Consider the following 24,074-nt stretch of genomic DNA (forward strand, 5'->3'; position numbering starts at 1 on the left):
GAAGAGAATTAGGCTTACTTGTGCACAGGATCATGGTCTAAGAGTATTTCCCTGATCCTCTGTTTTTATTTATGAATGGGATTTGTTGGTAGGCCAACTCTCCCCTCCCCCCCCCAAGTTGCTTCTTGATGTTTCCTGAATTTTTCTCAGCCATCACCCAAGGCAAAGGAAGTTGGCTTACACTGGGATGTACATTCAGATAAATATCCCATTGAAAGTAAATAATGCAGTACAGATGAACTACATCTGCATTATCGGGCTGTACATCTAAATGTTGATATTTTCCTTCTGCACTGCATTACTTTCAATGAGATGTAGTTCTTCTGCATGACATTTCAATGGTATAACCATTTGGATGTGCATCCCATTGCAAGGGAGCATCAACTTGATTTCCTCAGTAATGAGAATGAGCAGTATTTTAAGCATGCCACACCGACAGACAGAAGAAATTATGTCTGGGATGGTGGTAGAAGAATATATAAATGAATGGAAGATGATGGGAAGGATTGTAGACAGTTTTACTCTCCTGAACATGTCAAGTTGTGCAACAAAAATATTTTGAAAAATAAGCTAAAGCAGATACTCATCAGCTAGCAAGGAAGCAGAAGCTGAATATAATTCCTCTAGTGAAGAAACCCTCTGGGAAATTAGCTAATAGTGTAGAAGATATAAAAATGATTATTTTGTTTTTCAGCCACTTATATCAAACTGAGAGACCTCAGGACGTGGACAAATTATTTTTGATCCCAAAAGTTTATATTTAAGATAATGAGAAACTACATGCTGCAGTCTCCCACAGGAAGCAATAAATTAGATTAAGACTTTTAAGAAAAAAACAAGGCACCTGATTTTGATTATTTCATACCAAAATTATGTGCTAGTATTGGCATTTATTTAGGTGAATTTATTTAATTATTACATTGACTACAGAGTCATTCTGAAATCTCAGCATGACACTAAAATGGTTTTGATGCAAAAAGATGGTAAAGCACCAATTCAGGTGGAGTTTTAATATTAATAGTTATTCTGGCTAATGGAGTCACTAATATTACAGAAAATAATTCATCCAGATCAACTGGATATTTATTAAACGTGGAATCTGGACAATAATCATCATAATAAACTGCTAAATTACTAAGACTTCATTATAACTTGCATTTTTGGATGCTACTAAAGCAGGGTTGGATAACTTGTGGCTTTCCAGATATTGGTGGACTACAACTCAGCCCCAGTTATCATGGCCAATGGTCACGGATGATGTGAACAAGCACAATGGAATGGCACATATTCCCCAATCCTTTGCTAAAGCCTATGATTGTGTTGAATGGGGCTTATCATTATCATCATCATCTATTGTTTATTATTTGAGGCATTTAGCTTACAGTCCACATTTAGGGTTCTGTTGATATATTCTATAGCAACTCTTAATATTTTAGTTAATTCATTATTATAGAGGGATGAATCTATGGCTCTTCTTGGGTTGGGATTTTTCTGAGTTTACCAGAAAAAAACACCAGGAAACCCCAGAAAAAGCTCCTAAATATTTTCAAGGGCTCAGAAAGATGTGACTTGCTGCCAGTGCTCAAGCACGTTGTTTCCTTTGGTTTCTGTGGAACAAGCAGCAAAGGCACACAGGGAGAGAGTGAAGGGTGCTTTCTCCACTCTTCCTCTCCTCTGTCACCCCACTGTACTTGCTAACAATGTAACAGAGGACAGAAGATCTTGTGAGATCTAGTTATCCCATAGGCTCCCACAATTCCTCTCCCTTTTATATAGTATTGAGAAGCTTATGGTAATAATATGAGGTTGTAAACACATCTTCTTCTATACTTTGACAATGGAAAAATAATATTTGTCCCCAGGGTTGAGCAAAAATGGCTTCCCAAAATCATCCACATTATTTGTGGGCAGCAAAATAGGGTGTGGAGGATATTGGGGGGTATGTGTGTGGGAAATCCTGCAGCTGTTTATCTTAGAAAATTCTCTTTTCAGACATTTCACTTCACTTAATGTTGAATGAAACTCTAACTTTAGTTTGTATTGGTGGAAGCAGAAAGCAGTAAAACAGCCTTTATCAACCTGGTGTGTTCCATATGTTTTGATCCACAGCTCCCATCAAACCGAGCCAGCACAACTGCACAGTACATATTGCTTCCTTAGGATGCAGTAATGCCATCAAATTAGACAGCTTTAACAAGGAATCATTTAGGATAAGACCATCAATGACTATTTATCATAAAGTCAACTACTACCTCCACAAGGCGATTACTATGTCTAAGATCAGAGAAACCATGCCTCTGAACATCAGTTTCTGAGAAGACAAGTAGGAACAGTATTATTGCCCTTATATCCTGCTTATGGGCTTCCCATAGACACCTGATTGGTCATTATGGAAAACAGGATCCTGGACTAGATAGTTATTTAGTTTAATCCAGTAGGGCTCTCATTATGTTCTTATGTAATTCCCCTAGCACAAATATTCTTGTGCAAACACTGCTTTGGATATAAACCACTGTCCACTACATGTTGCTGAATTGAATCTATGGCAGTGGCATACACACTGCAGAATCATCAGAGGCTAACATTGCTATAATCTGGCAAGGACTGATCTTTTATTTTGTAGCCGACGACACATATCAAGTTGGTTAGGAGAAAACTGCCATTTATTAGGAAGAAATGCACACAGACCTATGAGTTCTAAATAAGAATTATTACTGATCTTGAAGCCTAGAAGGATGATTTCAAGATAGATTTTTCTTCCAATGACCTTAGCACCAAGATACACCAAAAACTCAAGGCTTCAGAGTAAACAATGTAAATGTTTGGCTTCTAGGAAATAGTTCATGCCGTTAAAGGCTAGTTTTTGATTAATCTTATTAGAATGCACATTTTAAAAAAACAAAACAAAACAAAATACACGTTTTTAAGAATTAAAGTTCCTATTGTACACCTCTCCATGCCCAAGCCAACAGCAACCACCTAGGAAATGCAGACAGACCACAATTACCAAACTTTAGATTCAGTGGCCAACTACTACAGAGCAACAAAGAACAATGTCATCACAGCAAACTATATTTCCTGAATCAACTATGCTATTTTCTGAAACAAACAAAAAACTAATGACCACAAGTTTCACTCCATACTCATTTTGGAATAACTGCATTGATTTCAGTGGTAGTGTTCCTGCGCAAATGATAAAGGCCGTTAGATGTTTCCTTTGAAAAAAGACATTTATGAAAATTTGAGCTCAAACAAGAAACTGTGTATCATTGTAGTACTGCTTTTTTAAAAATCCAGACCACTCTCCCAGACCCACCACAAAAGCATATTAGTAAGTACTTAGACATGACACCAGGATTTGAATGCATATTCATGAGTCCATGCATATCCATCAAGTTTTCAAGCATTTGGAAAACAATATGTACAATAAAACAAATCTAGATAAAGAAAATACCAAAATCAACACACAAGGGTTTGAATAAATGCCAATCTAATCCACTCACAGGAAGTAGAATTTTAGCATGTTATTTCATTGTACTGTATTGCAAATATTACAAAAAAAGGTATCTACCACAATGAAAATACTATTTTTCAAGTTTCTTTTGGGATCCAAATCAATCCACAGGGAAAACAGACTCTCCAACCAAATTGTATACATCTTCAAACATTTTTTTCTCCCCAAGCCTCCAATGGATCTCTACATCATAAAAAACAGATATAGCACCCTACCTTCATATATAGCTTTGAATCCTTGAGCACTCACAGCAAAGTCAGTAGTGAAGCAGAGAGTCAGAATTGAACCTGTGCTCACGATAGATGATGGCAGCTGAAATCCAGAAAGTCTGCAGGATGTAAGGGACAAAAAGAAATCACAGTGTTTGTTATTAATTATAACAACAACAATGTAGCATCATTTAAATATTTATATTGGCAGCTTGTATAACTTCTCTCCTTTGATGAAAATTTTAAGGCTTGAAAAAATCTGAAGTTACTCCACTGATATTTCTAAATCCTTTGAATACTTTTTATAGTACAGTTTTAGACCAGTTCACATTTGAGAAAAGTCTTCTTCCTGACTGTAATTAAAAGTGGACTTAATCTCTGTGCTGTGCTCGTGCCATCAGGCAGGTATATTATACATGTGTGTGTAAATTAATGTTGCCCCAAATGTACTACAGGTTTGATACTAATATTGGAAGTTATTTGGGGGACAGGATTAACATCTCTCCCCAAACACGTAATTGTTTTTTTTCTTTTCACACCTGTCCACAACAATTTCTTGTTTGTTTGTTGGCTCTGCTGCTGTTTTGGAGAGTATTTTGACCATTTCACTCCCCCTTGAGTGATCCCAGGCAATAGAAGAACATATTCTAGAAGTTACAATGGCACGCAATTCTGTACCCAGTCAAATTTTTAGTCAAATTTTTAGCTATGCTGATGCTCCTAAGAGCATAAGAAATCCATTAGTCTGAAAGCAATGCTTCTTGTACTTATAATGTGCACTGAATATGACTTGCTGATGTAAAACAAAATGCTGCAAAAGAGTGATAAAAATGCTATACAGTGCAAAGGTGAAAAGACAGAGATCAAAATGCTTCATGAACAACAGAATTCAAAGCTGCAATCCTAAGCGTACTCAGTAGAATTTACTTCTGAGAAAACATGTTGAAGCTTGAGCTATCTTCCAAAATGAAGCAAAATATTGTTCAAAGTTTACAGAATTGATTCAATGAATATATAAATGGTATTGAAAGAAAGTTTGGATGAACATATATGTTGCTGGAAGTTTTTCACTGGTAGTTGATGCAAACACACCACTCAGTATGCAGAACAGCTGCCTTATCTAGAAAGTTTCAAGTACCTTCTTCACTTTGTTATATTGTGAAGACGTCCCTAATATAGGAGTTACATCTAGACAGCAGAAGCTAAGGAGGAAATCTATATCTATACTTAAGTACATGGTGCCAGCGCAAAGAAAAGTGACCATGGAATTAAATACTAGTGGTAGTAAATCAGAAGGCTATTAAATATTTTCAATGTTATTATGTTCAAATATTCAAAAAACCCAATGATTATTATGTTAGAAATATATGAGATGTGAAAACATAATTGGGATAATACAGGCCCAATTTTTAGATTATGCTGTTGGCAAGGTTGCTACCATGACTTTGAACCATAAAATTCTGGGTGATTCTGTGCATGGTTACCTGTTTTATGAAAAGATCCCTGTGTACTGAGACTAATTATAACTGGGGGGAATGTGCAAAATAATTGTCTGCTGATTATCATGGCAAGTCCATTAAATGGAAAGCAACATTACCAAATAAAAATGTATACAATCTCTAGCAAAAGAGTTAGGATTAATTCACAGAGATTGCAGTTCCATGTACATTTAGTTGGGAATAAATTCCATTGAACTTAATGGGCCTTACTTCTGAGTAGATAGCCTTCATTGTTTGGACTGCATGCCTAACGATGCACATTCCAGAACTCTTTGGGACTGTAATAGTCTGTTAGTAAATTCTTACAAAACTCTACCGTAGCCCTGCTTTAAGAAGGGTTGTATCCCATGCTGTTCATATATGAGCAGAATGGATTTTCAGTTGTCCAACAGGACTTCAGGATTTTTCATCCCCCCCCCCCCTGCAATCCTTCATGTGTCCTCAGAAACTGTACTAGAGAATGGGGGACTTTCCAGAATAGATCTGGCTGGTGCACAAGGGTTTGCTGGGAGGAAGAATGAAAAGGTGTAGTTGGCTTACCCATCATTGGATTCCACCCAGAAGGCTTGTCTCCACAAAAGTGTACACTGATGATAAGAAGAGCTCATGTAGATCAACTATACATGGAAATGGAATAATGACAGCAGTGTACACCTAACAAAACAGATACTTGTATGATTTTCTAACATAACTGGCAAACTGGCCTGTTACTGTACACCTGTGCAGAGAAAAGTCACATCACAAGTAGCATTAAAGACATGGCCCGAGGCAGATCTGTGGGCTGCTTTATAATAAGCAAACAACCAAGTGTTTGGGATTGTTTTGTTTTGTTTTGCTTTGCTTTAAATGGCATCCGAATAGTAGCTTCTACCATTTCCAAAGACTTCCTCCTTTTGACTTCTCTGTAGTAATATTAAGCCTTTTATAACCATCTGTTTTGTCTGTGCTCAAAGGCACATCCCAACAGACCTCAAAGTTCATTATCAGGAACATCACTGCATGTTCTCAGAATAGTGTAGCATTTTTCTACCTTGGTAACTTGATTATACTTCATGAAGAGACAGCAGCTGGCTATTGCTGAACGAACTATGTATATGTATTCTTGATATATTTCGTATACACACATGCTACAGATATATTTATGTGATGCCCTGGTAACTATAACTTGCACTTATGTTGTCTTAGTAAATATTTCCAGCTCTAGGATGAAATCTACTATTGGGACCTGTATTATTGACAAATGACTAATGATATGTCTACTTAATCTGATTTCAGGAAACACTCTTCAGCTGAAGCTGTTTTGACACATGCTACTTTTTCTGAAGTAGTGGGTCCAAGGTGTGTATACTTTAAATGCAATGTGACTGCTTGAAGGATGGTTTTTATACACTACTTTTTTAAAGGTGACAGTTTAAAAGGGAAAAAAAAGATGGGAACCAATGAAAATGAATAATAAAATGAATGCGTGTAAGACAATCTGCCAAATGTATTCAGCTTTAATGAATACAAAAATTAAAAATGGTGTTGTAGAATATAAAAAACAAAGGGAGTAACCATACAAAAAAAATGTTGCTGAACATTATTTCCTACCTATTACTATCCATGAAAATCCAAACTCCAGCTTTAGATTTCCATCCCTTCCTACTTTTTAGAGGTTTTTCATTTTATTTTATTTCAGTAACTATCTATTGGAAATGAAATTATTGTATTTAGAGTGTGATAGTTCAACAGAAAAGAAAGCTGATGTCATGTATATCCTGAAAAAATTTTTTTTCTTGTAAAGACTCCTCTGTCTTCTTAACATCGGTAATTATTCAATTATTTAACCTTATTAGAGAGGTGCATTTATTCATAAGGAGGGAAATATTAATTCCATCTTCCATTGTGCTAAAAGACATTTTATTCAAACCTTAATTTATATTGCCACCTAAAATTGTCAGGTCACCAAGCATAATTGAAGGATTGCATTTTTTAAATAGCTAAAATTCTGCATAGTATTTTATATCTCTGTTTCTTAGGAAGCCAGGGATCTATTATTCAGAAGAAGGAAATATTACAGTTACTATTACCTTACTTTCAAAAGCTCTCTGTTTCAATATACTTTTAAGCCACTTTGATTATTTCCTATTTAAGATTTCTTGAATATCACAAAGCAAATTTTTTGTAGATAATGGTCTACCTTCTCAAAGCTCCTCACAGAAAAAAACAGAAATTATCCAAACTTCGGGGGGGGGAGGCAAGGGGAGTAAGAACTCAGGTAATTTTTTCAAATGGCTCATTGCTTCCTATGAGAGCAGGAAACAAATGCTCCGGGGCAATATCAAAAGGAAGAGGTATTTCCCCCTCTTCCTAGGTACAGATCCAAAATTTTGTAATCAGTATTTGAACAGTTTCGTTTGTTTGTTTTATTCAATTATTTAGAGCGAGAGGCACCAACCTTTTCAGACCAGAGGAGACATTCTGAATTTTGAAAGTGTGCTGAAGGCACAAGTCAGAAAACAGCTGCCATAGAGGAGTGGCATATCACAAAATGTCAGCCATGGAGGACATGGCATAACACAAAATTAGAGAGAGTGCAGTCATTGGTGCTTCTCTTCCCTGACCCCAACAGCCTCATATTTACTATGAGAAGTCCGCTATGCCCTGATTGAGGAGATACAGTCATTAAAGGCACAAGCATCCTGTTTTCCCCAATACTAATTCTAAACAAAAGCTTAGACAGCTATCCAGTACCCACATACCTGAGAGTAAGGTTGATTAAACACAAAGGGACTTACTTCTGAACTAGACATGTATAGCATTGTACTGTAAGTTAACTATACAGTGAAGTTGTATTGTGCCTTAGTCTCGTCTAAGCCTCTTGGCAAAGTTTTCACATTTTGCATTTGACATGGGAGGAGGGGAGTTCCTTTAACATCCACCTGCACTTATTTTGTAGTAGTACTTGCAGAAAAATAACTTCTAGGGAGTACCAGATTTCAGATGAACCCAGCACAGGAAATATGTGTCCTGGTTGCTAGGGAAAAGGGGCAAACTATGAAACGTCCAAGGGCTACTAGAAAATAAGACAGAAGCAGGAAAAGTGCACAAAATGGGAGGGGGAAACAGACGCTCTTTAGGACTTCATGAATTCCTACTGCCTGGTATCCAAACAACTCACTTATTAATTGCACCTCTGACTTCACTCATTGGCTAAAAACACTGACAGACCAGAGCAGGCAGGCTGACTCATTTAACAGAAATTGCTTAGAAGGGCATCTGCACATTTTTCTTCATAACTTTCTCTTCCTAGGAGGTCTAGAGACTTACTTTTAAAAAAAATAAAGGTCTGAGTCTGAGGCCCTTCCTGGGGGCACCAATTAAGGCCTTCATGGGTGCTATGGCACCCGTAGGCTTGAGATTGGTGGTGCTCTGTTTATAGTGAAATATTGGTATACACTAAATATGGCACTATTGTACCACAAAGAAAAGAGTAAATGGACTGCCTTCAAGTCAATCCTGACTTATGGTCAGGGCCGGTTCTAAAGGGCAGCCAAGTGGGGCACTGGCCGAGGGCCCTGGCGCTCCCCTTCTGCAATCCGTGGCAGGATCGCTGCCACGGATAGCAGGACAGGAGCTTAAGAGCTGCCTGCCATTCCTCCACTTCACCTACCTTTCTCTCTGCTGTTTTTTGCGGCTGCGTGCATTGCGTGCACAGGTTTGGCATCAATTAAGATGGCAGCCAAGGTTTCCCTAAGGGGCTGAAGCCTCTGCCGCCATCCTGGTAGATGGCAGCAATGCACACGTGTAGCACACATGCATGCCATCCACCATGATGGCGGCAGAGGTTTCAGTCCCTTAGGGAAACCTCGGTCCGCCACCTTGATTGATGGCAAACCTGCGCATGCAGGCGCACCGCCAAAAACACAGCACAGAGAAAGGTAAGTAAAGCGGGGGAATGGGAGGCAGCTTGGGATCTCCCACCCTGCGATCCGTGGTACCAATCCTGCCATGAATCACAGAAGGGGAGTGCCGGGGCCTGGGGCAGGCTGGTGCCCAAGGGCCCCAGCATGCCTGGGGCTGGCCCTGCTTATGGCAACCCTATGAATAGGGTTTTCATGGTAAGCGATATTCAGAGGGGGTTTACCATTGCCTTCCTGTGCGGCTGAGAGGCAGTGACTGGCCCAAGGTCACCCAGTGAGCTTCATGGCTGTGTGGGGATTTAAATCCTGGTCTCCCAGGCTATATCCAACACTCTAACCGGCTCAAAACCTCAGAAAGAGCCAAAAGATAACTGCTGTTAAAGTAAAGATACAGTGAGGAACCTGAAATGACATGCAAGAAGAATCCAAACCCACCCTCTGCCTGAAAGAGTAGCTAGGGCTAGGACTGGGGGAATTTACAAGTATGTAGCGTTTTACATAAGTGCTTACAGACTGTAACACTACATACACAGTCACACAATAAAGAACACAGCAAGTTGCTGACAAAACCACAGGAAGAGGGCATCCAACAGAACTGAAACTTTAAAAGGCACCTGCCACCTATTTGTATGAAATTTTACATCCTTTATCCCCTTGAAAGGAGTTACTATGCCTACAAATTTACAAAAAATAAAATAAAAATAGAAACAAATGTTACATATGTAAAGTCCAAGTTCCACTATAGTCACTGTGGAAGACATGCAAAACTTCGGACACTGAGGCAAGGTGAGCCTCTACCTTGGGTCCATGGCAAAGTGTGATGTCTATTCAATCCTTGGAGTCAAGGCAGCCATTATCCAAGTAAAGAGCTGGGTCCTGAGAAGAATATTCTTTTCAGAGCTCTAGTTTGGACAGATATGGACAGATGCCTGACTACAAAACAGTTGCATGTCATTTTCTTAGCATTACATGCTTTATTAGCTTTAGATGTAATATTATGTAATTGAATACTTTGCCAAAAATATTTTATTAAGATAAAAAAGGAAATAAGGACAACAAAAACCAAGCCAGTATGCCATTCTTCAATCAATGTGCAATGAAAATGTGATCTACTGAAACGCTGAATGTAGGATGACCAAAGTATGGTATACAACTGATGTGAAAGCTATCCCAATAGGTCAAACCAGAAAACCTGTTTAAAACATGGTGCATACTTTTGAGAGAGTGTAATAATGCAGGCATAGCCAACATGGTGTCCTCCAGAAGTTTATGGACTACAACTTCAATAATCCCTGGGGCTCTTGGAGGTTGGAGCCCAAACATATCTGGAGGGCACCATGTGGCTACCTCTGGAATACTAAAAAGGATACTATATAATATAAAATAACCCTGTTTTTATACAGGTTGACACAATCCATGGGAGGGGATTGTGCATCTGAGCTGATCCATTACCTTTTCAGAATCTGACAATCTCTTTCATACAAAAGTTCAACAGTGAGCATGCTCCACCTTTTGACTGTTTCTTGTCAAGATGATGATGATGACAAGCTCTTTGTGAAACAAATCTTTATGTACACCATCAGATAACAATAGTAGATCTAATTCTGATTGGCTGTCATGTGTGCTGTCACTAATACAAGGGTTCTTTTATAACTTTTCCCAAAAACTTCCTACAATTTTACCATCACCACCAGTTTTGATTCCAGGAGCCCTTTTCTGAACAGGATCTCCAGCATCCAGATTTGGGCAATTCACACAATGCAGCCTCAAAGGTACCAGAGATGCAAGATTTCCAACATGTTTCCTAATCTGGGAAAACACAACTTCAGTGGCTTTTTCTGCCAAAAAGATGGCCATGCTGTTGGTTCTATTTCAGCTCCTAAATTCCTTTGCCACACTAGTCTCATTCATGCTCCCTACAGATACTTGTCAGCTACTTGGTTAAGCACTAGATGCTTGATTTTTTTATATAAAACAAGAACAGCTGGTAAGTAACAACATCACTTTTATTAGTGGTGGCTCCCAAGTGATCATTGCACATCTTTTCAGTAGAGTTGTATGAGCCATAGCATAAATTAAAATTGTTTATATGCCAAACACTTCGCTTAGGGATTTGTTGCTTGCTTCATGCACCTTTTCATTCCACTGTGTATTTTTTAGCATGGAGATTATCATATTTTGCCAAGTTTAAAGGCATGGTAGGAATTTCTTCAATGGTTAAACCTAGAATGTTAAGTAAAACAAGTGTCAAAAAGACAAAATCTGTTCAAATCCCAATAGTCTGCATGCTTCTGCTTTTTAGATCTCCAATAATTAGATAAACTTACAGTGCTTCTGGCAAATACCGTCATTTCCTTATTTGCAAAAACAAAGCTATATTCAGGGGTCATCTAACTGAATTCATTGAAAACTACTACATGGAAGCAAATGTGACTTGAAGTCTTCCTGTAGTTAAGTAACTTTAATTTCATATTGCTTAAATAAATTGAAGGAGATGACACAATGCTAAAAGAAGGATGTTGTATCTTCTAGTACAGGGGTCACCAATCTCTGTGGGCACAATGGAACCTTTGAGATCTTCCCCTGGTGCCCATAAAGTCTCTGACTTCACCTGTACCATCACTCGCTGCCCCTTGGTGGTGGTGAAGGGGCTGAAGAAGGAAAGCCCACTTCCTTTTTCAGCTCAATGTGCTTTTTAAGGCTCATATTGTAAAATCAAAGTTTGTGTGTGCATGCTGCTGTCTGTTTGTATATGTGGGGCTGTTTTTTGGGGGGGGGATGATCAAAGGAAGGGAGAGAAGTTGCCAGAGGGGGTGGCCCCACTGGCATTCCCTGAAAAATCCAAATATGCCCATGGACCTAAAAAGGTTGGCAAAACCTGTTCTACTATGAGGCTGGAGTCACTACATCTATTCCCCTCACTTGTTTGCCTCTACATTTACACTGGCATTAAAAAGTGTAGGAAACTGAGGTTTGTATTCAGTTAAGTCATACTGACTGAATGGGATGGCTAGTTTAAGTCCATTGATTTCATTGGGTCTCCCCTGACTCTGAATATGACTTAGCTGAATACAATTCTGACTATACTACATCACTTTATTAGTTTACCTATTTGAAGTATTTATCTACCACTTCTCATAATATCTATCACAGAGTAATTCCTGAACACAACATTGTCTGCTGCAGTTGGCAGTGGCTCCCCAGGGTCTCAGGAAGAGGTGGTACCCACCACCTGCTACCTGGACCTTTCTGGTGTTATTGACTCTTCATGCATGTTTAGTGCTAGAAGGGGAGAAAGACTTTATCACTACCTGTTAGTTCTGTTGGTACTGTGAAAAAATCCTCTTTGTTTAAAACTCTGCTTTAATGGGTATTATATAATATATTCTGTCATTTGTATTGTGATGTATATTGTAATGTGTTTGATGGGGAAAGTCTTCTGTCAGATCAAGTGAAAGTTGGTTTGTCATTAGGGGGCATTAACTGACAGCCAAGAAGGGGCTGGAGATCGAATTCTGTATGCAAAATAAGGATAGAAGGTATGCATATTCTGATTGGTGGTTGCAGGTTTAGAATTCTTAATTAGAGTTGATAGGCTGGGGGGTGAAGAATTAACTATACGGGTGGGTGCTAGTCCGAGATAGTTGACTGGTACTTGGTGTTTCCGGTGGACTGCCAGAAGAAGACGATGACCAGGGGTGTAGTCGTCCAGAGTCTTAGACACCTTACTTTTTGGGGAGCCAGGTCCCAGCAGAGTACTTATGTGTCAAGCATCCTATGAGCCAATCGGCATGAAAAGAGTGTGTTGGCCAATGAAAAGAGTCTTTTAACATGCTACCTTGTCCTTTCCTGCTGATTGGAGCCAATCAGAATGAAAGGTGGTGAATCAGCTACTGAGAAAATTATTCTCAGTAGCTAACATGCCTCCCCTTTCATGCTGATTAGTTCCTAGGGACGTGTGCTGTTGTGGGAGAAGACATTAACAAGGATAGAGAAACATAAAGCAGTATTCAAATCTGGCCAGATTATTCTATAATTTTAGAAGGTTGTATAATCATAGAAGGAGCATGGCTGTGAGGGGGCATGACTGTGACTATATGAAGGGACCCTGCACTTTTGAATTTGCCACTACACTATTGAAGATGACAGCAGGGGATTGAGGAAGAAGAAAGAAGACCTGAGAGGAAGGCAGAAGAATTTACTGGCCAAAACTTGCTGGGGTAACCAAATCACTTGGCTCAGTATGAAGAGATGAGAAGTGGACCTGTCAACAGTCCTGAGGGAGAAGTATTAAGAGGCAGTTTCAAATGTTGGGCTCTGGTAGGAGAGCTAGAGGAAGATTCTTGGACAGGACAGCAAATATGGATCTGCATTGTGTGTGTGTGTGTGTGTGTTGAAACAGAAGCTTCAGAGAAAGTTCTCAGCTATAGCGATGGTGAGGCTTAATTGACATGGAGTAAAGACAAGGGCACTCTGAAAAGAGTTTTAATCAGGTAACCAACTGCTTCCTCAAAAATGTCTTGGTTTAGTAATAGTGTAAAATAAGCTGTTGGTATTTAAAGTGACAGTGACAAGTTAGCAAAATGTATACTCATATAAAGATACAGCACTGTACTAAAGTAACTACAAAAGCTTGTGCACTACATAATCCTGTAATAAATAAATGTAAATATCTTTATTTAGTAACTATATCTGACTGTCTTTGTACCATGCCTATATTTCACAGTTACCAGAGCTATTGGTAAATTAAGTGTTCAAAGGGTTCAGTGATCCCAAACTTTTCCCCTACAGACTACCTGAAAATTGCTGAGGGTCTTGGTGGACCACTTAATGATTTTTCTGCCAGCTTTGTCATTTAAAATGTGCTGTGCTAGATGCTGTGTTATTTTTAATTGTATTTTAATTGTTTTTTATTTCTTATATTGTATTTTATTGTATTACGATATGAATTCCATAGGATTCCATAAAATTCAAATTGAAATACAATATAAGATACATAAAATAATGCTGTACACCAGATTTGGCTGAGTCTTGAGCCAAATCAGGCTTATTTGGAAGGTTTGGGGCCTCAGCCAAGTCGGGCTAGGACAGCCACAGTTCATTATAGGTCAGATTGGATGACCCAGAATGATCCAGAGCTGTAAGATGATGGGATATCAGACAAGAAGAAGAGCCAGCCATCAGGAAGAAAACCTACAAAAAAGGGCAAGACCAAGAAGGTAGCCCCGATGCTGCAGCTCTCCTTTCTGCCTGAGCAAAACTTCACACGATCGGTGCCTTCACTCTACAGAAGTTGAGCTGAGGGAGCAATCCTGCCCTGGGAGGGTGTTCACTCCCAAGCAGCTTTCATGCAGGAAGGCTGCTTGTAAAACAGTAGCCTGCAGAACTGACCCCTGCTCTAGGTCAGGAGGAAGGAGGGAGGAGGGAGATGTCGTAGGTTTAATTAGCATTCTTTTTTACCCTAATGCATGTGTTGGACACTGCATTTCCCCAGTTTCAAACTGCTGCCACAAAGGAGGTGCCCATCCCAAAGGAGATGCCCATCCCAACTTCTCAGTTTTTATTGGAGGGATCCCCTTTCCTGCTTCAACATGGTTCAAAATGGAAACTATATCTTATGGAAAACAGTTATCTTGAGAACATCATAGATGACCTTACTTCCACCAAGTTAAGTATGAGATTTCTTTGATACTGATGACCATGGATTATGACAGTTTTATTTTATGCTACCTGTGTCTTTTGCCTCTTCCTTTATATCTCCATCTCTGATCTCACCAAAGTTTCTTAATTTGGAACCTGAGACTTGATCCATACTTTAGACAATCCTATACGTTGAGAGGACTTGAGTGGAAACCAGGGATGGAAGATAATTTCATTTGGTCTGCATTTTAAGCAACCAGTCTAATTCACACCTCTCAGACTAATACACAAATCAGAATATCATTATCCTTTGCATTTTGCACTCCTCTGAATTGTGTGGTACCATTCGAAATAGTACCCAAGTATGCATTTTAGAATCAAATATATTTAAAAATGTGCACACTGAGTTAAAATATAATTTAAAAATGATTTTATGTGGATTAACTTTTTTTAAAAATCACACATTAATGCAGAAAGGGGATGGAACAGACTTATGAATGGACACATGCAAAACAGGCATGAACTGGAAATAGACTTATCTGTCCATCCATTGCAGAAATGAGGGATTGAGCTCAAAACTAGGTCAACAGAAGGGGCAGCATTTTTTTTTTTTGTAAAGTTCAGGGGCCGTTTACCATCTGTGGTCACAGTGGTGCTTTTTCTTTATGCTTCCCCTTTTTAACTCTTTGTAAACTTTGGTTTTTGCAGTAGGTTCTCAGTACCTGCTAGTGACAAAAATAGTTCCAACAGAAATAAACTGTTAAAAATAATAAGAAAAGAAAGCTGTTGGGTTACCCTCACCTTGCTAACACACTTTATTAGCAGCAGGGCTCACAGTCTCTACTTATACATACCACCAACTATAGCAATGCTGTGTTAGGGATTCCTTACTATTCCCCCAGGCCCTGTTGCTATAATGGCTCAGGCATCCAGGCAAGCCTCAACTCCCCTGTGACACTGTGTCTCTTTAAAGTTCACAGCTGTGCATTAAACCCCTGTAATCTGATACTGTTTTCTTCCTTCAGGTACTTGCTGCCACTACAGATAACATGTATCTGACTCCACCCTTAGCATAGTCAGTGATGAGGCTTGTGTGTGTGCAACAATACAATATTTATTTAAGAACAAATGTATTTTAAAATCACAGGTTTTCTTGGCTCATAAGCTTGTGGTTTCATTCATTCATTGTTTTTAGGTCTTTTATGTTATTTAGTGATTGTTCTTTTAACACATTAAATCCTACCTGTCATACCCACACTTATATTACTACACTAAAACAATGTTGAACCTACACTATCTACCACTGCCCCACACCGAACAATCCCAGTCAGTCTCACTCCAAATCAATCCAACTGCCAAACTGTCACACACTCAAATATAAACCTCTTGCTCTCAGTCACTCAACCAATCACCATTCAGCATACTCCAACATTATATTCACTCATTCCCCTCTCCCAACACTCACTATTTACCTTAATTATCCTAATAAAACCACTTACCAAATATATTAAAAGATTAAAACATGAAACATTAACATAACAACATGGAACATCACAAAATCCTTTAACAATGTGCAAACTTTCAGTACCCTGTCCTTAAAAACCGATAAAGTGGTATCACAAATTCAACACCTATAAATGGGATAGTGAATTTGGGGAGTCATTCTGCCTGGCTCCTGTTGTTTTCCTCACACAGACTTTCTTGGAAGTTAATCTCACTTGAATATATGGGACTTTGAGTATTTATTTATTTATTAAATTTATTAGTCGCCCATCTGGCTAGTTGTCCAGCCACTCTGGGCGACGTACAAGATAAAAAACAATACATTAAAATGTTAAAATTTAAAACCATAACAGTGAAAACCTAACCCACCCCAAAAGCCTGCCTGAAGAGCCAGGTCTTCAAGGCCCGGCGGAAGCTCATCATAGAAGGGGCATCAGTAAGTGGGGTATCAGGCCGCAGACCACCATTTTCCATTAGGCATTCTTTTCCCCCCTGATAATTCCTCTCCCCACACCCCCAAGTCAATAAATTTAATTTTCCATGTAAATTTGCTCTTATTGATATTGAAGAACTGTCATTATTGAACTTTTTTTGTACCATCCCCCCTTCATTCAGTTTATCCTGAACACCATATGAGTCCCTCCAATCCCTTCAAAAGGGTTGCCCATAATGATGCTTTGGATCTATTACTGTACAGTACAATCCCTATCCGTGTCTATTCAGAAGTCAGTCCCACTCCCAGGTAAGTGTCTAGGATTAAAGCCTAAAATTGTTATTGGCGGATAGCTAGAAAGATGAGGGCTGATGGTGCACTTCAGATGCAAATTGCTCTTTTATTTTTGCCTCAAGAGCAGCATTACAGAAATATAATGTAATGTCAGGAGAAAGGTTAGGCGTTAAATGTGCCACAAATGTATTCATTATTTTACCTTCTTCCTTTTGTAGGGACTATGTCAACTATTATACTGCTAAAAGGAGCTTTCAGACTATCAAACATATGCAATCTGTACTAAAAAAAATATTTGAGGCAATGGATAAATGAAATGATTACAAAGTTGCCAAAGGAAAATTGTTTCTGTCATATACCCTTTTTATGAAAAGCATCTTACATTTGACAATTACTGGTAAAATTCAATCATAAATGCTGCTTATATTGGTCACTTTTTAGATGGTAGATAATTAGTGTACATAAGTGTCTAGCAACAGATAGTTCTTAAAATATATTTATATATTTAGATTGTAGACCCATCTTTGATCAAATGAGAATGGCTAGACAGGTTCTTGGATATATACACAATACAAACATATTCAAGTTCTTCATTAACTTGGTATTCAGACTGATACCTCAAGATTTTGTCATCTTTTTAGAAACAACATAGGGATGGGATCCATTGGCTATTGCCGGTTCGGAAGCATTAAGTCGACTTAACAGGCTGGTATAGATTCAAGTTCATTCGTTGTCCTCAAGCCACTGCTTTAACCGATTCGGTTTTTTCCCTTGGAAAAATATGATATTAATATTGCTATTTTAAAGGAAATATCAGTATTAAAGGAAATATTGATAAACCAAAATATCAATATTTTAGATGCAGATTTTTTTATTTTATTTTTAAATGTTTCCAAAAATATCCATGGAAAATCACTACATAAAAATCCAATCCACAATGACAGGGAATAAGTGAATTAATTGAACATTTGGTATCAAATCCAAATCGGGGACTTCTAGCACATCCCTAGAAACAAGAGAAAACATGTGTGTTTTTCTTCTTCACACAACTATATAATTGATGCAGTTTTTATGTGCTATTTTTATTTTTCATTTATTTTATTAATGGTTGGGAGGTGTAGTGTAGTGTAGTGATGCAAATCTTGCCCTTCAAAAATGTCCAAAACTCTGCATTAACAAGCCTTCCAATATTCTTATCTTTATGATTAAACAAATGCAAGGTCTTTTTAACTATGGGTTCTAGTATGAAATGCTGAACAATGCATGAACATGGGGCTCTCTAGGAGACCAGAAGTACCTACTTGATGCATCAAATTCCTACAAGCCCAGCCCACAGTATCTTACTCAAGCCATGCAGATCTTCCCTGCTTTTAAATGGCAGAAGGGAATCATAGCAGGACAAGCATAGGATGCCTATCTGCATGGTGTGGAACCACTAGACTCTCCAATACCACTTCATACTTTTTCTTCCTGGAACTTTCCCTTCAAGTTTGGCACCAAACACTTACCTGTGTAGACATTCCCCTGCAGCACAACAAGGAGGTAGCAATTATGTTAAATTCTTTATGCCCATGTAAGTGGCAGTTATTGGGCCTTTTTCTGCCTTTTTTCATTAAGGCAGGATAATTTCAATGCAATGTATGATGTTCTAGAGTAGGATGCTTACTTTTAATTAGTTATTAAATTTATATCCCACCTTTCTTTCCAAAGGGGCCCTGGGTAGCAAACAAGAGATAAAGCTTCTTAAAAACATTTTTAAAACAGTTCCAATACAGTTCAGGCTGGGAAAGATTTCTGCTTAACGTCTGTTGGAAGAGGGAGGTCTTTAGTAGGTGCTGAAAAGACAACAGAGACAGTGCCTGTCTAACACTTAAGGGAAAGAAGTGCCAAAAAGGGTAGGTGACATCATACTAAAGAATCAATTCCTATATTGTGTAGAACAGACCTCCTGATAAGATGGCATCTACAGAAAGCCCTCTTTCAGGTATTCTAGTTTCAAACTGTATAGGGCTATATATACCCAAACCAGCACCTTGAACTTAACCCAGTAACTAATTGGCAGCCTTAATAATTTAACATTACAAAGTGGCTGAAGGGTGTTGGTATCCTTGTTTTAAATTTTTTAAACATAGGAGATACTTGGTTTCTGTCCCCCAGACTGTTGGAAGTGGGGCAAGAAAAACTCCTGTTTGGGTACTTGTGTTTGTATTCCAGAAGGAAGATAGAGTAAGGCTGCTTCCACACATGGGACTAATAGCGCTAGTTTAACAGATTAAAAAGGTAGCGCTTCATTCCGGATTTCAAAAATCCCTTTCACACTGCAGGACCTCTTGCAATAAGGAACAGTACTTTTTCAGCCGATATAGCGGCATTTCGCGCAACTGTCTTTCACACGCTGCAATGAACAGAGCCTCGTTTTCAACCCTCTCCTGTTATAGACATGCGCACTGTAGGTCAAGTATCTTGTCCCGTCGCCATGAAACCACTCTCCCTTTACCTTCTGCCATATAGTTGAAATGCTGCTATCTGCTATTTGTGTGACAGGGCCATGTGACAGAAGGGCGGGAACGCACTGCATGCTGGGATGGCTGTTGGTAAGGGTGGGAATGCACTGCATGCTGGGATACCTGTTACGTGAGCAGCGGCAGCTAGTGCAAAAATCCCACGATCTTCCATTTTCCCAGCCTTGCTATCGGAATTTTTCTGGTATCATTTATTGTGGAAATTAGCGCTAAACTTCCACTACATTCCACCAGAATTCCAGAGCAACCGTTATGTCATGTGAAAGCTCAAATTTTATGTGCAAATTAACAGGAAATAAATCATCAGAATAATGGAATAAAGTGCAGTGTGAAAGCACCCTTAGGGTCCTCCAGCTGGCTAGGCATGCCTACCTTTACCTGTGCTGTTGTCTACCTAACTTCCTTCTGTTGTAAAGTGATATGCTCAGGGAAGCTGACCTGCCCCTCCTCCCTTTGTCGTCTTCTTCGACTGTCTAAGGAGAGACGAGACATCTTTGTCTTTGCTGTCTCTCCTGAGGCATGAGGGCAATATCCAAGTCGGGGCATTGTGCCTCCAACTTAGTTAGAACTAGGTATGCCTTTCCTATTTACTATGTACTTCTATAAATAAAGTAGCTTTTCTTATTTCTAAGTCTTATGTATAAGTGATTTAAATGCAGGGTCAAAACCTGCTTCTTCGGTAAATACACACACTGGGCACACATAGCTCAGACTGCTGGGTTACTCTGCGTATGCATAACTGCAGCTTTTTGTCTTCTTCCACAACCCTCAGCCACTTTGTAATTATTGTAAGTAAGCACCCAAACCCAGAATACCAAATACCTCCCCCGTTTTAGGGATCATATCTTTTTTCCCTGAAAAATCTTGACCAAAATGATCAGAACAGCCTTAGTAGCTAGTATGCCATAGCTGTACTAGCAGAAGGGTCATAGCTCACGAAGAGCACATGCTTTGCATGCAAAAGGTCCCAGGTTCAATCCCTGCTGTCTCCAGATAAGGCTGGGGAAAAAGACTCCCATCTGAAATCTTGAGAGCTGCTACCAGTCAGGGTTGACAATATTAACCTAGTTGCACCAATGGTCTGACTTGGTATAATGCAGCATTCTATGTTCTGGGAGGGAAAGTTTTGAAAGGAATCTACAGTATAATCCTAAACATTTTTAATTGGAACTAATTCTCACTATAGTCAATCGAACTCTCTCACTACTGAATGTGTCTAGGATTGTATCCCTAGCCAGATATTGTCAGGATTGTCTATTCCTTGGGTACCTTATAAAAACAAAAGTTGCATTCAATTAGGTCCTACTCAGAGTAGACTCACTAAACGTGATAGACATGACTAACTTAGGTTCATGAATTTCAATATATACACTCTGAGTATGGAATACCACCCTATGTTTCTTAGCCAGCTATTCGAATCACAGTGAGTAACATTTTCACATATCACATTTTCTCAAATATATAGCTTTGCAGCCTACTCCAGCAGCTCATCCAGGCATATTTTTCCTCATAAGATGGCAGTGATCCAGTTTATTAAAATGTAAGTTTTATTTATCATTCAGGGATGACAAGAAGATACCAAGCCACTCTCTCTGCAACTCTAATCACAGGCCCTGTCTCTGTAATAGACTGTTCTACGTGCACATATAACAGGCCCTCAGGCTTCCAGAATCCTCTCTGGCTTTGGGAACAGGATTTTCACAAACATTTTCCCTTAAGGGCTCCCTCTGGAAATGGCAACTGACAGCAGAAAGGAGAGAAAATGTAGAGGGGCAAAATGGGAGACTCAGTAGGAGGAAAGGAAGAGGAACAATGTGGGGAGAGGGGAAGCAGGACATGGAGAAATGTGGGGTTATCGGGGGCAGTAATTAATGAACTGACACAACATTATGTTACACTTCTATACTCTTATTCTGTTACATACTGAATAATATCATGTTGGGATGGCTTTGCATTTCTTTTTTACATTAGTTACTTGAACATTTGATTCAATAGCACTTAGGGCATTAAGGCTGAAACCCCATTCACGCTTAACTGGAAGTAAGTCCCAATGAAATTTACTTCTGGACATGCATAGGATTGTCTTGTAAATGTTCAACAACATATCTATCAATAGCTTTGCCTTCCCTGAAAACATGTATTTTAAAATAATAGGTGTCTATAGTTAAATTGTGTTTTAGCTATTAACATTAAAAGAGTTCATTTGCACATGGTGATTATTTCCTGAGCTTGGAAGTAACTCGTTAGAGATAACGAGTTACTTGTAATTCACTGCTTTTTAAACTAACAAGTGGGTAATTCCATTACACTTTGCAAGTAATAGAACGACTAGTAATTTCCCTACTTTTCAGCCGCAACTTTAACGTTTCCACATTAGGTTTGGACGTTGCTTGGGGGTGGGATCAAGCAGAAGTCTTCAGCTCCTGTGACTGGTGGACACAAGACATGTGGCTCACACAGGACTTCTGCGCAGCCTCTCCCCTCGTGCTCTGTGTTAGGAAGCATGAGGGAAGAGGTGAATAGGCAGGGGATCGTGGAGCGCCTGAGAGAGAAAAAAATGGACGGTGGAAGAAAAAGCCAGGGCAAGGATGATGGAGAAGGCAGCAGCAGTATGGCAGTGAAGAGCTGTGGAGGTGAGTGATGATGGTGTGTGTGTGTGCTCCCCCGTGCATCCTGCCACCCCTAGCCGCTTGTCTCCCCTGCATCCCCTTCGCACCTCCTGCCACCCCCCTCGTGTGTCCTGCCGCCCCCCTGCCGCTTGTGCCCCCGCCATCCCCACAGTGTGTTCTGCTTTCCCCCGCCACCACCCTGCCTCTTGTTCTGCCACCGCCACCGCACCTCCTGCTGCCCCCCACCTAACCTCGCCTCTCATTCCCCCCCGCCACCACACTTCCTGCTGCCCCCCGCCTCACCTCACCTTTTCATGTCTCCACTTTGACAACACTAAAAAAAAAAGAGAGGGGGAAAGAGAATGAGAGTGTGTGCTGGAAAAAGTTACCATGGAGAATGTCCTGTCTGGCTTATCAACACCCACATATATTATGTAGTGGAGTTTGCAGAAACTAACTCATCAGGAGTACCTGATGATCAAATGAAGGACACAAAGCAACTAGCCAGACAGGAGAAAACAGCAGCTTTTAATTCGCTGGTGTCCCATCATCAGTCACAGCTCTGACTTTACTCATTGGCTAAAAAACCTGAAAGGGTGTGGACTTGGAAGAGTAGGAGAGCTCGTTTCACTGAAATTGTGGGGAGGTGTGGCTCACATTTTGGTGACTGGTTTCCTTTCTAGAGAAGTTAGAGTGTTCTTTTTTTAAAAAAAAAATGAAATATAGAAGTCAGGGCCCCCTGCTGGCCCCATGCCCAGGAGAAAACAACTCTTTTTACTTATCTGTCAGTGGTCCTGCAAGAAACAGAAACATCGCGGGTAGGGATGGGGGAGAAATTTGATTCAGTTTGCATCTAATGCTGAATCTATCAAAGTCCCACTTTCTGAAACAATATGAGAACTGAAACACAGCCATCCTTTGAAATTCGTACTTAGATGAATTTTTAGATGCAGTTATCCAACCAAACAATATTAACAAAATACATATATTAGGGAAAACTGGATATGTTCCTGAAACTGGATATATCCATGAAAATAACTTTCAAAAATACATTTTATTAGGAGAAAATGCTTGCAAAAATGTGTACATTAGTCAAAACTGCCTATAAAAATATGTTTAGTAGGATAAATTCACCTAAAAATACTGAAGAATTTTCATTAGATTTTTTTAAAATTGAATTTTTGCTGAAATGTGGAGAACTGAATTTAAGGTTGGAAAAATGAGAAACCGAGAGAACCAAAATGGACAGATCCTTCCATCCCTAATCATGGGGCATTTCTCTCTCCCAGCCCCCTCTCAAGATTCAGTCACATGAGCACCAGGGGTGCAGGACAAACCCTAGCCTGGAAGAACAGCTCAGGTCTCACATGCCTGAAGGTCCAGATTCAAATTCAAGCTGCAACCACACACTACAAAAGATGGGGAGACACTTCCACAGCCAGGCATGCCTTTATAGGTACTAGATCAGAAGAGTTGTGCCAGCACAGCATGAATGCTTGTTGTGTGTGTGGCGTGTCTCACACTTAGGGCTGCCAGAGCTCCGTTTTTCAGCCTGAGACTCCAGTTTATGGGGGTCCCCTCCGGCTGTCCGGCTGACTCACCTTAATCTCTGGACTTTCAGCTTTCATTTTTTTTAAAAAAGGTGCTAGGTGGTCTGGTTCCAGAGATACACACCAAAATGTCAGCCCCCCCAAACTTCTTAGTTGCTCTAAGTTCTGCTCTAATCCCTGCCCTTTCAGGTTTTTAGCCAATAAGAAATCAGAGTTGTGATTGACAAGGAATGATAAAGACAAAAATGTAGAGTAAAATTGAATTGTGTGCTCTCAAGTCAATTCTGACTTATGGCGACCCTATGAGCAGCGTCTTCATGGTAAGAGGTATTCAGAGGGGGTTTACCGTTGCCTCCCTCTGAGGCTGAGAGGAAGGGACTGGCCCAAGGCTCAGAAACA

The 24,074-nt window shown here is 39.5% G+C and overlaps 1 protein-coding gene across 1 annotated transcript in view; it reads right to left on the reverse strand.

Annotated features, from left to right (window-relative positions):
• CSMD1 (CUB and Sushi multiple domains 1) overlaps positions 1-24,074 on the reverse strand; it is a 1,745,606-nt gene that overhangs the window by 1,192,240 nt on the left and 529,292 nt on the right. The window contains exon 3 of the mRNA XM_061622907.1: positions 3,730-3,842. Within this exon, the coding sequence (XP_061478891.1) occupies positions 3,730-3,842 (113 nt within the window). The remainder of the gene's footprint in view (positions 1-3,729; positions 3,843-24,074) is intronic.

Source organism: Rhineura floridana, chromosome 4, assembly GCF_030035675.1.
Source record: "Rhineura floridana isolate rRhiFlo1 chromosome 4, rRhiFlo1.hap2, whole genome shotgun sequence".
Classification (NCBI taxonomy): domain Eukaryota; kingdom Metazoa; phylum Chordata; class Lepidosauria; order Squamata; family Rhineuridae; genus Rhineura; species Rhineura floridana.